The 15,954-nt window shown below is 40.4% G+C and overlaps 1 protein-coding gene across 1 annotated transcript in view; it reads right to left on the reverse strand.

The window, feature by feature from the left end:
- The window catches only part of SYCP2 (synaptonemal complex protein 2), a gene marked incomplete at its 5' end in the record, with an annotated part of 88,814 nt that overhangs the window by 44,481 nt on the left and 28,379 nt on the right, over window positions 1-15,954 (reverse strand). The window contains 6 exons of the mRNA XM_084888977.1: window positions 6,757-6,793; window positions 7,355-7,482; window positions 9,976-10,391; window positions 12,226-12,359; window positions 13,339-13,396; window positions 13,690-13,759. Of these exons, the coding sequence (XP_084745103.1) occupies window positions 6,757-6,793; window positions 7,355-7,482; window positions 9,976-10,391; window positions 12,226-12,359; window positions 13,339-13,396; window positions 13,690-13,759 (843 nt within the window). The remainder of the gene's footprint in view (window positions 1-6,756; window positions 6,794-7,354; window positions 7,483-9,975; window positions 10,392-12,225; window positions 12,360-13,338; window positions 13,397-13,689; window positions 13,760-15,954) is intronic.

Raw genomic sequence — 15,954 nt, forward strand, 5'->3', positions numbered from 1 at the left:
GAGACTCTGCCTGAGTGAAGCTGTCACTCTGCCTGTGAGCCAAAACTCTGAGGCCTCGTTCCTGACTGAGACGCTGCAGCAACGTGTCACTGTCCAGTGTGTGTCTGTCGGCGCGGATCTCCAGGTGACCTGCCTAGGCTTCTGGAAACAACCAGGACTCTGGTAAATAAACCTTGGGATTCATACATTCTAATTCTTGTTTCTGTGTTTAGTTTATGCTTGGTCAATTTTAATTAAATACTGTGGGCAACCCGTATAAGTCCAGTTCTCTGGTTGAGGGACCCCAGTCACCTGTGCATACGTTACCACCTGAGGGTTAGCTGGAACAATCAAGCCAGATTTTTGTTAGCTATACTTATCATTCTATGGCATGTTACAACTCTACTACAGTTACGCCCAGACTTCGTGATCCCCAAGGACCACCAGGGAGCCGAGTCCGATGCAATAAACAAAAGAGCCTTCTCCATGCTAGCATGGGCCCCCCAACTCATGCCGGCAGCATGGCGGAAGAGCGCGAATTTCTCCCAGTCCAGGGGTTTTGAGGGCTAGGGATAACTCTGCCCTGTGGGGCGGAGTTGGGAGCTCATCCTCGCCCCGCCCTGCCCTCTCATTCCCCCCCTTGTCTAATGTGCCTAGTCAAATCATTGACTCAGCCTACTTCCTTTCAGCATAAACAACAAATACAGTTATCAAGACCCTTAGTACCACAGTTCCCATCAGTATTGTCCTCACTGAAGTCCAGTTCCCCTCCTGCAGGCACCAGTTCTCCTCCTGGCCTGTAGTTGCCAGGATCCAGGCCATGCAGGAGCTGGGAGTCATGTAGTCAGGTCTGGATGCCATCTACTTCAGTGGGCGTGCTCAGGATAACAGTGCAGCATCCCTTTGAATCCTTGGGCAGTGAATTTCTTTACCCACATTGAGTTCCGGGGCTACAGAGTCTGCGGTGGGCACTGGCAGTGCATCTGTGCACAGACAGTACTTCTAGCAACTCTGCCTCACAGAAGTTCAGAAGTTGGTGACACAACTTGGTGTCACCGGGCAACTCTGACCTAGAGCCTCTGGGACCAACAGTCTTGTCATCTGGAGGGTCCATCAACCATCTGGTCCTTCAGTGGCTTGCTTCTGTTCAGCCAATTCCTTCTGGCTGCAGTTGGTAACCCTCTTTCCTCTGTGGATGGCACAGTGTCTCCATCAAAGGGCCTGGATTAAGGCCAAAAGTTCTGGAACTGTGCCCAAATGGTGTGGTCCAAGGTGACTACCACTGCCCCTGCATATCAGGTCCCATCCTGAACGTAACTGCTCCCATCCGTGAACAGTACCTTGTCGTCTGTTACCTCTGTGCAGTCATGAATGGGTTCCCTCATCATCATCTGGAAGCAGGCCGGCAGGGTTGATGGCCAGAGTCTTACCTCCTTCACCAGCAATGCTGTGGTGGCCACTGCCTGGGAGCACGCTGGCCACCCTGCTGCCACAGGGTCCAGTCTCTTAGACAGATAGGCAACAGGTCTCTTCCAGGGACCTAGAGTCTGAGTGAGAACCCCTTTGGCAATGTCTCTTACCTCACTCACGTAGAGGTGGAAGGGCTCCGCGTCGTCCGGCAAGGCTAGGGCAGCTGCTGAGATGAGAGCCTTCTTTAGCTCCTCAATGATCCGTTGTTCCACTTTGGACCAGTTCAACAGCTGCATTCCCCCAGTACGTGTTCCTTCCGAGGACCACAGTCCTTCTTGATGTCCAAGGAAAACAGGCAGTTTGTCCGGTGGCTTCCTGGGCTGATGTACGGGTCCTATTGGCTCTCTCAAGACTAAATAGGGTGCCCCAATGCCCATCAGGAAACTAACAGGCTTGCCTCTACTAGCTAACCTGTCAGGACATACTCTTTATAATTTTTATAAAAATCCTATCTTCCAAAAATACATAACCATGCCTCAAATTTTAAAGAAAAGGCAAGGGAGGAGGGAGCAGGTCCAGTACCTGTTCCCAGGCCTCTAACAGCTTGAATTTTAAAATGTCACATTTTTCCTACAGTTACAGATCTATCTGCATTTCTAAGGCCCCTCTACTCCCCCCACGCAGAACATCGGTGAAAATTGTCCAAGCAGTCTTGGGGGGTTAAATCATACAAATAATTGTTTTCACATTGTTTTAACACAATTCTAAATAAATTATAAACCTTTGTGATGAAGTCTACTTAAATCTATAAAGTAGATGCACATGACTGAAACCAAAAATGATTCCCAAAGTTTAAACAAAATACAAGATGCAGGTACAAGCCCAAATTCAACAACAATGGCATATGAGAAAAGCAAAACAAAACAAATCAAATATAAAAGTTTCATGTTATATTAAACATTACTTCAGAAAAACTGACTTAAAATAATTTTTAAGTGTAAGCATTACATACTTTTTCAACTGACAAATGAGAATAAATCAACCCTTGAGATCTTTGATCATTACTGCTTATTCTTAACACATATAATACAGTTTAGCCTGCCATATTCTAGGCATCTAGTTACTCGCAGGGGTCCTCAAACTTTTTAAAGTGGGGGCCAGATCACGGTCCCTCAGAGAGCTGGAGGGCCGGACTATATGAACTACTAATTCCTACTGTAACACCTCGGCTGCGCTCACTGCCCAAAAAACCTGGTGGGCCGGATCAGACTCCTCTGCGGGCCGCATGTGGCCCGCGGGCCGTAGTTTGAAGACCCCTGATTACTGCAATTAACTTTTCCTAATTCAATTTATACTTTGAGCTTTTAAAGCTGGCAAGTCAAATATATTTGGCATTTTTTAGATTAATAACATTACATTTCTAATACATCCTGCTTATTTAGGGTAGTTTCAGCAACAGATCTAATCATACAGTTTTTTCAGATCTCAAAATTTTTTTCTGAAGTTCAAACAAAGCACTGAATAATCTCTTTGTAGGAGAGCTAATAGTCTTGCGCTCTCCGGCCTCCCCTAGACCTCTCCACACCAGAGGCAGTTTACTAGGATTTAAGACAATGTCAGAAAATCATAGGTCAATCACAATTCATACTTAAGTAGCTATATGACTCTGCTTAGCTGATACCAATGACAAGGAAGAGGAACCATTGTGGGCTGCTTCACCACCAATCACCTGCCACTCCCTGCTGCTGGAGCAGCATTCAAATGCAAATGAACACATTCTTTACCTGAAGACTCTCAGCCATTATCATCTAGTTTCTGCCTCAAGGCTGGGAATTTCAAAAGCTGCTTACAATGACTTGGGAAACTAGTTTTAATTTATCTCCCGGTTAGCTTCACCATTTTTAAAGCTCATTCTGTACACAGAAAAGTTTTAAGCACAGCCCAAAACTATGCGTACTCATTTTGAACTGGCCTTTTCACTTTACTCAGCACAGAGATTCACCCTTGAGCTCTTCTCCAGTACCCGATGTCGCCAGGGACCAGATGCCTCCACTCTGGCCCAGGCCCCTAGGGCCCAGGCCCCTGGAGCGAGGCTGCTTTGGCCACCCCAGCCACACTACTCAGGCGGCCCCCAAGGGGAAAGCGCGGATCGCCCCAGCGGCTTCCCGGCTCCACTTCCCCTTCTCCAGGCAGCCAGCAAATTAACCCAGGTGCCTGCTCCCCGAGCAAGGCCACCACTGCCCAGCCGCGCTCCACCGCGCAGACTGAGAGACTAGGGAGCCCCCCCTCCGACCCAACGCCGACAGGGGGCCCCCGCACCACCACGCCGGCCACACTTCACCGGCTCCATCCTGGGGCCACACTTCGCAGGCTCCATTCTGGGGCGCCATGTCGCCCGCAGATACCAAACTCAGACCTGGGAAAGGCTCACTTTCCGCAGGTGAGGCAACGGCTCACGCCATTCCTCTCCCCATACGAGGGTCCCTCTCGGGCCCTCCCGGGAGGTCAGAACGTCTTCTGATCCTCCTGCCCGTGGCCTTCATGGTGCGTCCACCAGGCGTCTTCGGGCACCAATTCCATGAGGGGTTTTACGTCCCTCCAGAGCGCTCACACACCTACCTCGGCCAGTCAGACTCTCCGGACCAGGGTTTCCCTAATGGTCCTGGGTGGGGATCCCGGACGAGCCCCCATATGTTACGCCCAGACTTCGTGATCCCCAAGGACCACCAAGGAGCCGAGTCCGATGCAATAAACAAAAGAGCCTTCTCCATGCTAGCATGGGCCCCCCAACTCATGCCTGCAGCATAGCGGAAGAGCGCGAATTTCTCCCAGTCCAGGGGTTTTGAGGGCTAGGGATAACTCCGCCCTGCGGGGCGGAGTTGGAAGCTCATCCTCGCCCCGCCCTGCCCTCTCACTACCAAATGCATGTGGGGTGGGGAATTGTATTGGATTGGAAAAAAAATAATAGGACCTGTGATGGTTAATGTGCAGCTAACTAACGTTGCTCCTATTTGTTTCAGCACTACTTGTTTCAGCTCCTATTTGTTTCAGCCAACACCCAGATGAATTATGCAACTCTACCCCCAAGGCTGAAAACCCCACCTACCCCTAATGCCCCCTGCAGGAACATTCTACGCATGTGGGACCACTGCTGACTTCTGCCTGCCTGAAAACTGGACACAAATGCCTTTAAACTTCAGATGGTCCTAAAAATCAGGAGAACTCCCTACAAACCCCTTTGAGAGGAAGAAGTGGGATGCTAACCCTTTGGTCATTGACACTTTCTCGCAGGAAGTAACTAAGAGCAGTCATCATCCCTGTTCACCATAATAGCCCCTGGTCCTTGCTCCACAAGGCTAAAATAAGCTTGTGGGGCAAGGAGGGGAGGGAGGGAGGAGATGAGGAGGAAACTGGTCTTGTAGGCCATACAAACTTTGAACAATGCACAAAGGAGGGGGGCTCATTATCGCTGGCCCCAGGACAGATTATTGGATATGGCCTAGGGAGTCCCAACACCTGGGGGCCTTGCTATAAGTCCACAAAAGGGGGTGGAACAATATCTGCAAGACAAAGACCACAGAAGGCTATAAACAGTACAGTGAAGCCCTCTGCATGTTTCTTCACTCTGATTTGGAAATTAATTCCGGAGTCCACTAGTGTTAATAAACGGGGTCCCTCCTTTTCTCTAGGAAGTGTACTTGGTATTTTTTTTGGTCTTCTGCAACAGTTTCACTGTCCTAAGTGTATTTTTGCTGCTATCATGGAACCAATACCTGTTTGACTCAGTACTACGTAGCCTTTCCCTTTGGATATTCCCATCCTGCATCACTTTTTCCTTAAGTAAATTCAAATTTTTCTTTATTCACCATTTGAGGTAGCTATATAGCCTGCGCAGGTATCAACGACTTAAATCTTTCAGCTAGGATTAGCTAGAAAAAAATGGGGACAAAGATATAGTAAGTCATATCCCTCCACCATGTGAGAATGTAGCAAGAAGATGGCAGCCAGCAGACACCAAATCTGCCAGTGTCTTTATCTTGGGCTTTCCAGCCTTCAGAATGGTGAGAAATAAATATTTATTGTTTCAGCCACCCAATCTATAGTATTTTTTTTTTATCCTCACAGTAGGACTTGCTTAAAAAGAGGAAGGGATTCAGAAAGAGATAACATTGATGTGAAAGAGGAACACTGATCAGTTGCCTTCCTCATGCACCCAAGGTATATGTCCTTTATGTCAAACCACAGCCCAGGTATATGCCCCTTATCAGTGAAGCAGGAATTCTGGGGGAACATAGGCTGGCTTAGAGATTCTTTAGAATTGAGGTCTATGGAAAGGCTGCAGACTGGGAGAAGGTACATTTCCATAACACAAGGAAGCCAAGTGCAGTTACATTTCCATAAGACAAGGAGGCAACAACAGGTATATTTATGTAAGACAAGGTTAACTAGAAATAGCCAAGAAACATCCATATTTACAAAATAGAAGAAAGCCCAAAGGGAATAGGAAAACAAGAAAGAAGGGCAGGGAGAACCTCACATGTCTCATGTGAGGTTCAATCTTTGAACCCAGGAGTTACTATAGTAACCAGTCTAAGGGAATAATGACCAATCAGAAGGGATATCAAGGCGCCAGGATCTGCAGCCTTTATAAGCCACAAGGATAGGGAACCCAGTAGGGCTCTTCCCCCCTCTCCATGTGGGAGTCCATTCTGTGGGACTCTTCTCCCTCCCTACATGGGATTCAGTTCTGTGGGACTTCCCTCTCCCTCTGTGGGAGTATGTACTTGCTCTTCAATAAATCTCCATCTTTGCTATACCACTTTTTGTCCATGAAATCATTCTTCAATTACAGCGGACAAAGAATTTGGGTTCTAGTCCAAAAAGTTCGGTATCATCAGGAATTGAACTGGCAACCTTTCCATGCACAGGATGATGCTCAACCAACTGAGCCACTCCACCAGACAGTGCTATTTTTGTTATAGTGGCCTGTAGAAACTACTGTAATGCCCCTCCATCCTTTGTCATACCTGAATAAGCTCAAAGTTATAAATGACCCACTTACTATTATAGTGGAAAACTAAAACCTGGCCACAGAATAATGGAAAACTGGTATGTAGCCTTAAAAAAAGATATACTAAATCATGAACCAAAAACTAAAAATATCATGCTCATATATGTAAAAGAAGCATTTTCTTTGAAAAGCAGAGTAGAGGGCTTCTTTTGAGTACTTGCCACTAAACATGTCAGTTGTTTAATCCTTTTATTAATATGTTGAAAACATTAAATCTAATTTCATCATACCATTATTCTATTTTAGTATTTATAGTCAAATTCTATTATATAGAATAGTTAAATAATGAAACTTACCTTGCTGAGCTGTAGATCAGATTTGTTTGAAAGACCACTATAAAAAAGGTTTTGTCAAAATTAAGAAAGTAATTCAGTATTAACAGAATGTTTTCCATAAAAGACATTCTATATAAGGTAGAACATATTTGGGTCATAAGTCTCCTTTTCCCCCTATTGACCTCTCCTGTCCTTTCCCAACCCCCAGCACATGCCCTCACACTCTCCCCCTTCCCCATCTGTATCCATCTGTATCTCATACGCAAGCATATATGTCCTTTGGTTGACTTCTTAAGCAATATATTTAAATATGCTTCATTTTACTCATCACTAGGCTCAATGAAAAATTTCTAGAATGTTTATATCTTAAAGATTTCTAAAATGATATGCTGCATCAATTTGGTATTTTTGATACTTTATAAAATATAAGATACTAGAATGTCTAATTTCAAATTTAGTTCTAATTTAAACAGCTACTATTTACAAAAGAAAATAACTATGTGTTTTCTACTAGTAAGTTACATTATTTTAACTTGTTGAAAACTAACCTTAAAACAGTGTAAAAGAATTTAGTTGTATCTGTCAGAAAAATATTCATGTCTCAAACGTAAGAACATACCTGTTAATGAAAGACTCCTTTAACTTTCTTGCAGACTGTATACCATCCTTTGGTTTGTATCTCTTATTAATTTGACTTATCAAAGATTCTGCTGCATCAGCAAGTATTTTCCCTTTTGACTTTTCTCTCTGAAATAATTTATAAATTATTTTAAAAACCCTATAACTTAACCTTCAAATAAAAATAAAGGCTGAAAAAGAAATAAAAGGAAAAATAAAAATCGGTTTCTATGTATAGCCACAAAGAAATGAAGGGAGTCAGAAATTACTTGATAAGTTTGGTCTTTGTTAAGCATTAAAACAAGTCAGGGTAAGTTTTTTAACATATAGAAATAATTGTGAAAAGTGCTCTGTAGATATTACTTTTTAAAAGTGAAACTCATATAAAAAATAAAGGAAACTAAAAAACTGGTTCTTTGTAAAGATCAATAAAGTTGACAAGCCTCTAGTAAGGTTAACTAAGATAAAAAGAAAGATGTAAAATACAGATATTATTAATACCCAAAGAGGCTATCACTAGTAATTACATGGACATTAAAAGGATAATAAAGAAATATTATAGACAACTCTATGCCCATAAATTTGATAACCTAGATTAAATGGACCATTTCCTTGAAATTCTTTAAAAACTCACGGAAGAATTACCTGACTAGGCCTGTATTTATTAAGTCAATAGTTAATACCTTCCAAAACAGAAAGCACCAGGGTCAGGTGGGTTTACTGGTGAGTTCTATAAAACATTTAAGAAGTATAACAATTTTCTACAATCTTCCAGGAGACAGAAGCATAGGGAATACTTCTTAACTCATTTTATGAAGACATTATCAGCTCATGAACACAGATGCAAAAATCCTGAAAAATATTAGCAATCAAATCCAAAAATGTATAAAAAGAATTGTCTACCACAGCCAAGTGGAATCAGCCAAGTAAGCAAAGCTGATTCAGTTTTTAAAAATGAATTAATGTAATCCATCATATTGAGTTAAAAAAGAAAATCATGATCACATCAATGGATGCACAAAAACATTTTGACAAAATCCAATATCCATTCATATCTCTTAGAAAACCAGGAACACAGGAGAATGTCTTCTACTTCATTAAGTTCATAAAAAGAAAATACAGCAAACATCATACTTAATGGAAACCAGATGCTTTCCCACTAAGATCAGAAACAAGAAAAAGATGTCTGCTCTCATACTCCTATCAACATCATACTAAAGTCCTAGCTAAGGCAATAGACAAGCAAAGGCTATACATGGTAAACAGATTGGGAAGGAAGAAATAAAACTATTTTTGTCTATGTATAAAAATCTCAATCAACAAAAATATTCCTGGAACTAAAAAGCCATTATAGAAATGGTGGAAGGATATAAAAGCAATAATAAAAACTAATCACTTTCTTATACATCAGTAACTAACTAACAATTGGAATATGAAATTATATACACAAGATATATATGAGGAAAACTTCATGACTCGTATGAAAAATAAAACATCTAAATAAATGGAAAGGGTCAATATTGTCAAGAGGTCAGTTTTTTCCAATTTGATTTAAAGATTCAATGTAATCCCAATCAATATCTTAGAAAGTTATTTTTAAGATATCAACAATATGATTCTCAAGTATACATGGAGAAGCAAGAGACCCAGAATAGCCAACACAATGTTGAAGGAGAAGAACAAAGTTAGAGAACTGACATTACCCTACTTTTAAGGCATAATGATAGAGTTATAAGTATAGTGCAGTACTGGTGAAAGAATAAACAAATAGAATGGAATAAAACAGATGGCCCAAATATAGGTCTCAAAGTATGGTATAAAATAGCTAAAACTGTCCTGGAGCTGTTCTACAGATGATTAATCTGAAGAAAGTGGGGCATCCAATGGGGATGAGCAACAGTTATGGAAGATAGTATCCTCCACCCCACTTACATCCTTCTTTAAAAAAAAAACCTTGTAAATCTTTAATGCAATAATGCAAAAAAAATCCTTTCTTAAAAAAAAACCTTGTAAAACTTTAATGCAATAATGCAAAAAAAATACTTCAGATAGTTACTATTTGCAAAGTTTACACTTATAGTTTAGAGTGAAAAAAAATCACAAAACACAACCATTTATTAAGAAGAAAGTTAAGCACTATTTAAGAGGCAAAGGCACATACAGTTCTACATGCATGTTCAAAAAAATCTAAGGGACAGAGTGAGAGACCCAACAAGAGGAAACAAGGCAGAAATTAATATTAATACCAGATGTCAACTGTAACTGAAAAGTAAAAGTATATATTAAAATGAATTTCTCTTATAAACTTTAAAAATGTATTATAGAAATTGTAATATAACTAGAAAATTAAAAATTACATATGTGGCTCACACATAGAAAAAGGAGCCAAAACAGAGTTCATTCACGCAATTCCTACATACATGCCTATGGCACTCACAGGCATGTGTTTTATCAGAGCCAGGATTAGAGATGCAGGGATTCAATAGGCACTTGCTCTGACTTTGAATGAAAGAACAAAGTATTTCCAAATGTTAAATTTGCAGCAATCAAACAAGTTTCTTTCTTCTGTTATTAAGTAGGCATGCTATGGGTATGCAGAAATAAAACATACTGAAAGCTCACCATTTTCTTTTGTTTCAAATCCAAGAAATTAAATTCAGATGTTAATCTTTTCCTTGATTTCCTAATACTCTTTGTATTTTTACTATGAGAGGGGCTTTTATCACAAATAGCAGTATTCACATCTTTTGACAATATGTATTTCTTTCTATAGATGAGAGATTCTTCAACCGTCTTATTTAGGAGAACTGATTTAAAAGTAGTTTCAGATTCAATATGCCAATCACTCTGCTTGGTATCTTCAATATTTTTCTGCTTTGAACATTGATTTAGTTGCTGATTGGTTCTTCTGCAACCATCTACTCCTTTATCTATTTTGTTACACTGCATTATTTCTTTTTTATATTCCACCTTTCCTGTTTCTTCAGAATTATCATCAGATACTGAAGAGGATGATTTGTTTTTGTTGATAGCAGTATCTAGTAGGAAAAAGAGAAATTAATCCTTATCTATCTATATAAAACCCTAATATGCAAATTAACCAAACAGCAGAACCACTGGTGGAATGACCCAGTCACTACAACACACACTGACCATGCAGGAACTGCCCCCAGCCTACAGGCCTGACAGGTGGAAGTGGTGAGGGGGCAGGGCTGGTGAGCAGGTTGTGCCAGGCTGGCCAAGGCAAGTGTGAGCAGAGACCCCCTGGTCACCCTGCTGGTCACTCCGCAGATACTGGTCATGCCACAGAGGGAGGTGGCGGGAATAGCAAGTGGGAAGCACCAGGCTGAGGTGGGTGCAAGCTGGGGCTCTAATCACCCTACTGGTGGTCCCACAGATCAGCCTTGATCACCGGCCGGGCCTACGCACCCTACCTGTGCACACATTTCGTGCACCAGACCTCTAGTTAAATTAATAAACAGATAATGTATAAACTTTGTTAAAACCAAATATATTTGTGAGACATTTCAAGAAATGACTATTCCCCTGAACTACTATTATATATAGAAAAAACTATAGTTGACCCTTGAACAACACAGGGTTTGGGTTATCAACCCCTAAACAGTAAAAAATCCACGTATAACTTTTGACTCACAAAACTTAATAACATAGTCAATTAACACATATTTTGTATGATGTGTTTTATATACTATACTAGAGGCCTGGTGCACGAAATTTGTGCATGGAGGGGCAGGTGTTCCTCAGCCTGGCCTGCACCCTCTCTAATCTGGGACCCCTCGGGGGATGTCTGTCTGCCGGTTTAGGGCCGATGCAGGCAGTCGGACATTCCTCTCACAATCCAGGACCACTGGCTCCTAACTGCTTACCTGCCTGCCTGATGCTCCTAACTGCTCCCCTGCCTGCCTGATCACCCCTAACCACCTCTGCCTGTTTGCATGATTACCCTAACCTAACTGATCTTCCTGCTGTTCTGATCCCCATAACTGCTCTTCCCTGTCAGCCTGATCCCCATAGCTGCTCTTCCCTGTTTACCTGATCCCTTAACTGCTCTTCCCTGCTGGCCTAATCCCCCTAACTATTTTCCCCTGCAGGCCTAGTTCCCCTAACTGCTCTCCCCTGCAGGCCTGATCACCTCTAAAGGCTTCTGCCTCGGCCTCACCACCATGGATTTGTCCAGAAGGACTTCTGGAAGATGTCTGGTCTAATTAGCATATTATCCTTTTATTAGTATAGATTATTTTCTCTTGTAAATGAGAGGAAAAATATTAAGAAAATCATGAGAAAGAAAATACCTTTATAAAATTTATTGAAAAAAAATCTGCACATAAATGGATGGACCCATGCAGTTCAAACCTGTGTTGTTTCAGAGTCAACAGTAGCTGGGTTGCTATGGCTCAGTGGTTGAACATTGACCTATGAATCAGGAGGTCACCGGTTTGATTCTGGGTCAGAGTCAGAGCACATGCCTGTATTTAATATTTGATCCCCAGTGGGGGATGTGCAGGAGGCAGCTGATCAATGATTCTCTCTCATCATTGATGTTTCTATCTCTCTCTCCCTCTCTTTCTCTCTGAAATCAATAAAAACTTTTTTTTAAAGAGTCAACTGTGTATGTTTTTAAAATATTTATATTTTATTGATTTTTTTACAGAGAGGAAGGGAGGATAGAGAGTTAGAAACATCGATGAGAGAGAAACATCGATCAGCTGCCCCCTGCACAACTCCCACTGGGGATGCGCCCGCAACCAAGGTACATGCCCTTAATCAGAATTGAACCTGGGACCCTTCAGTCTTCAGGCCAACGCTCAATCCACTGAGCCAAACTAGTTAGGGCAACTGTGTATGTTTCACCTTGAAGAAATGTGTCTCCTTGTGAAGTACTTGCTCTTTGATTATTACACAGATTAATATTTGTTACAGGCGTCCAACATGCCCATTTAGAAGGCATTTTATTTCCATGAATGTTGTATGAAACATCCGGTAACCTGGAAAATAAATTCATTTGCTTAATATATCATAAAACATTAGCTATAATTTTGACATAAGACTTTGTTTTTTTAAAATATAGTCAGTGTTTATTGATAGCAATTTTACCAGTCAAGTATGAAAATATTTTAGTAAGTCATTATGAAAGTTAAAATTAAAAAAAGAAAGTTAAAATTTATCATATAATTAATAAAATTAAAGATTTAAAAGTTCCATTATTGCTACTATATTTATATTTACCTATTGATAAATACATCTCACATAACTTACATGGTCCACTGTATATTTAAAGTAGGTTACATTTCTAGACATTGATACTTTATTATTTTAAAAATCTCATTCATTTGAATCTCTCAATTTGAAAGTAGTTATGTTGGTACTTATGGACAAAACAGACTATTTCCCATTGTGCTATCATAATATGTGAGAGATGATTAATGCTATAAACAATCATATAATAAAAGCCCAGCGACCTTTATGGCATAACGACCAGAATGACTGGTTACTGTGACAATGCACTGACATCCAGGAAAAGACACTGTAGGAGATCCCCCCTGGTGGCCAATGTAGGAGCTGCCCCCTGGTGGCCAATGTAGGAGCTGCCCCCTAGTGGTCAGTGTGTGCTCTCATGGTGGGAGCACGGCTCAGCCAGAATTCCTGCTCAAGGCTGACAAGTGCAGCTACAGTGGCGGGAGCTTCTCCTGCCCCTGAGGCAGGGCTAAGGATCTGTGAACCAAGTGGTAAGGAGCAAGCAGGTGGGCAGTTAGGAGTGAGCAGGTTGGCAGTTAGGAACAAGGGGTCCTGGAATGCCAGAGGGCACAGGCTGGGCTGAGGGATCTGCCCCCCCCATCCCCATACACACAAATTTTGTGAATCAAGCCTCTAATGAAACTAGAAAGCTTTTTCCTTTAAATTTGTTACATTCATCTAAAAGTAAATACACACACTAAAAAATTTGATGAGCTTTCTCATACTTACACAGATTTATCTATTTTTCCTGCTGCTTGAGAACCGAGAACAAAATTCTTGGAGTCATCTAAATAAAACAAAAATTAAGGTATTTTCATTTTTTTCATGCAATTGGCAGGGCAAAATTGGGATAGATTTTGATCAAGGTTTAAATATTGGGATAAAGAGATTGATCAATCGAGTTTTCCCCTTTTCAAACCCAAACATCTTGGGAACAGAGAGTATATTTCTTTGTTACTTCTAAGTTCCTTGAATAAAGCTGAATACATTTATTATAAATCTTTTTTTTTTGAAATCAAAGAAAGCCAGTGTGGCCAAAAGGAAGTTTTATAAAGAAGATTAAATTTAAAAAGTACTTACTAAAATTTTGGTTTAGGAATTCAATGTCCTTATTTTCTGTCTTTTCTGTAACGTCAGCATTTTTCATATGCTATAAACACAGGAAACATGTTACAGTAAATTTGAATTAAGGTATTGTAGGAAAACAACTTTTAAAATTATTAAAAATTAATATTATTAATTAATAATATTAAAGATTAAAAATTTAAAAATAAATTTGCTTTGCTATTAAAAGTTGGATAGTATTTCTATTTACAGTTGACCTTAAAACAAATTGTGACCTCTGTCACATTTGCATATAACTTTTGATTACCTCAAAACTTAACTACTAATAGCAACTGTCTGGATGCCTTACTGATAACATAAACAGCTGACTAATACATATTTTGTATGTTATATGTATTCTATACTATATTCTTACAATAAAGCTAGAGAAAATAAAATGTTAAGAAAATATTGAGAAAATACAAATATTTACAGAATTTAATGAAAAAAATCCATGTGTAAATGAACTTAAGGTCATGTTGTTCAAGTATTAACTGTATTTCATTAAGGTTATTCCCATTTTAGAATATCAGTTAGCCTAAAATACAAGAAAATGACTTTCACTGCAGATAAGAAAGCATAAAATCCTATAAATTTTCTGGTCACTTCATAGCCAGTAAAACAATTAAATCTTTATCTGGAATTGACAATTTCTAGAACCTTCATGGCACATTTCCTATTGTTTTGATCTCATAACCTGCATCTATTCTGTCTTTTCACTAATATACATAAAGGAGTTGGAAATTATGGAACATTAAATGTTTTGTAACTTATTGCACAACCATCTTCTTAACTATAGCAAGTTTCCCTTTTCCCACAGCAACAGATACACTTACCCAGATAAAATAAAAATATGTCAAAAGAAAATACTCTCTAGGCCAAGATATTTTGCCTCATCCTGGCTTTCTTTCCTACTTATTCTAGCCAGTAGTTCTAATACCGTGGGAGAGGAGCAGTATGAAAATGTGTAGGTGTGGTTTTGGTGGTCATAAAGACAGAAAGGTTCCCCTGACAATAAGCAAGCACAGGCCTAGCATGCTTATCATCCTATAACATTCTGTACCACACCACAAAACTGAATAGTGTCCCTAGTAAGAAACATTTAGCAAGACAATTTGAACCATCACTTAGACTATTTTTTCTAATATATTCAACTCTTGCACCCTTTATCTTTATGCCACATAACCATTTAATTTTTTAAAAATCATCTATTCTTTTTCTTTTTTCTGTTTGCAATCATTTTTTATTATTATAATCTTTTTTAATCTAACACCAAAGATACTAAACTTTGAGGGATTACACATTTTTTTAAAATAAATATCTATTGTTCAGATTATTACAAATGTTTCTTCCCCCTCCCATAGCTCCCTTCCACCCAATTCCCACCCCACCCCATGCCCTTATCCTCCCCCCAACTACCTCGTCCATAGATGTAAGAATTTTGTCCAATCTCTTTCTGCATCTCCCACACCCTCTTCCCCCTAAGGATTGTCAGTCCACTCCCTTTCTACAGCATTATTCATTCCAGTTTTAGAAACACCAAGTTTCTCTGCAGAACTCCTCCTGATTCTATTATATTCACCAGTTTATTCTGTTCATCAGATTTTTTATTCACTTGATTTGTAGATTCACTTATTGACAGATATGTATTTGTTGTTCATAATTTTGGGGCCTTTTTTGGGAAGCTTTGGAGCTCTCTGACCCAGCGGCAGTTTGTTAGGTCTTAGGCTGCAAAAGGAAGGCCATTCATATGCAAAAACCACTGCACACAGCTTGGATGGGGTTGTAAATTGAGTGGGGTATAGTCTCAGAGAATCACCAGGGTGGAACAAACAGCAATGGCTGACAGTCAGCCCTGTACCCTGGAGGTCCCCGCATCTCCATATCCCACAACCCCATGCAGGAACAATGGTCACTGTGAGCACCTCTGAGAGAAAGTGCCCTCTGTTCCAGCCAGATGCTAGACAGTCCAGTTTCTCCCCATATGAGTCTGGGTCCCCAGAGTCTTGCCTGGAAATGGACTTCAGTGCAACCAGGAACTTGTATCTACCTCCCAAGTGAAAAAAACAACGCACCCAGTTTCCAGCCCATTTCATGTACGCCTCTGTACCGCCACACCTCCATACCTCCTACCAATTTCAATGCGTTTTTTCTTTCCTTCAAGTTGGAGATCTTCCACTCAGTCAGCTGGTTCTGGATAATTGTTTTGTCTTTTAGTTGTATAATAGTTTTGATGTGGTT

The sequence above is a fragment of the Pipistrellus hanaki genome (assembly GCF_964339955.1).
Source record: "Pipistrellus hanaki genome assembly, chromosome: 6".
Lineage (NCBI taxonomy): Eukaryota > Metazoa > Chordata > Mammalia > Chiroptera > Vespertilionidae > Pipistrellus > Pipistrellus hanaki.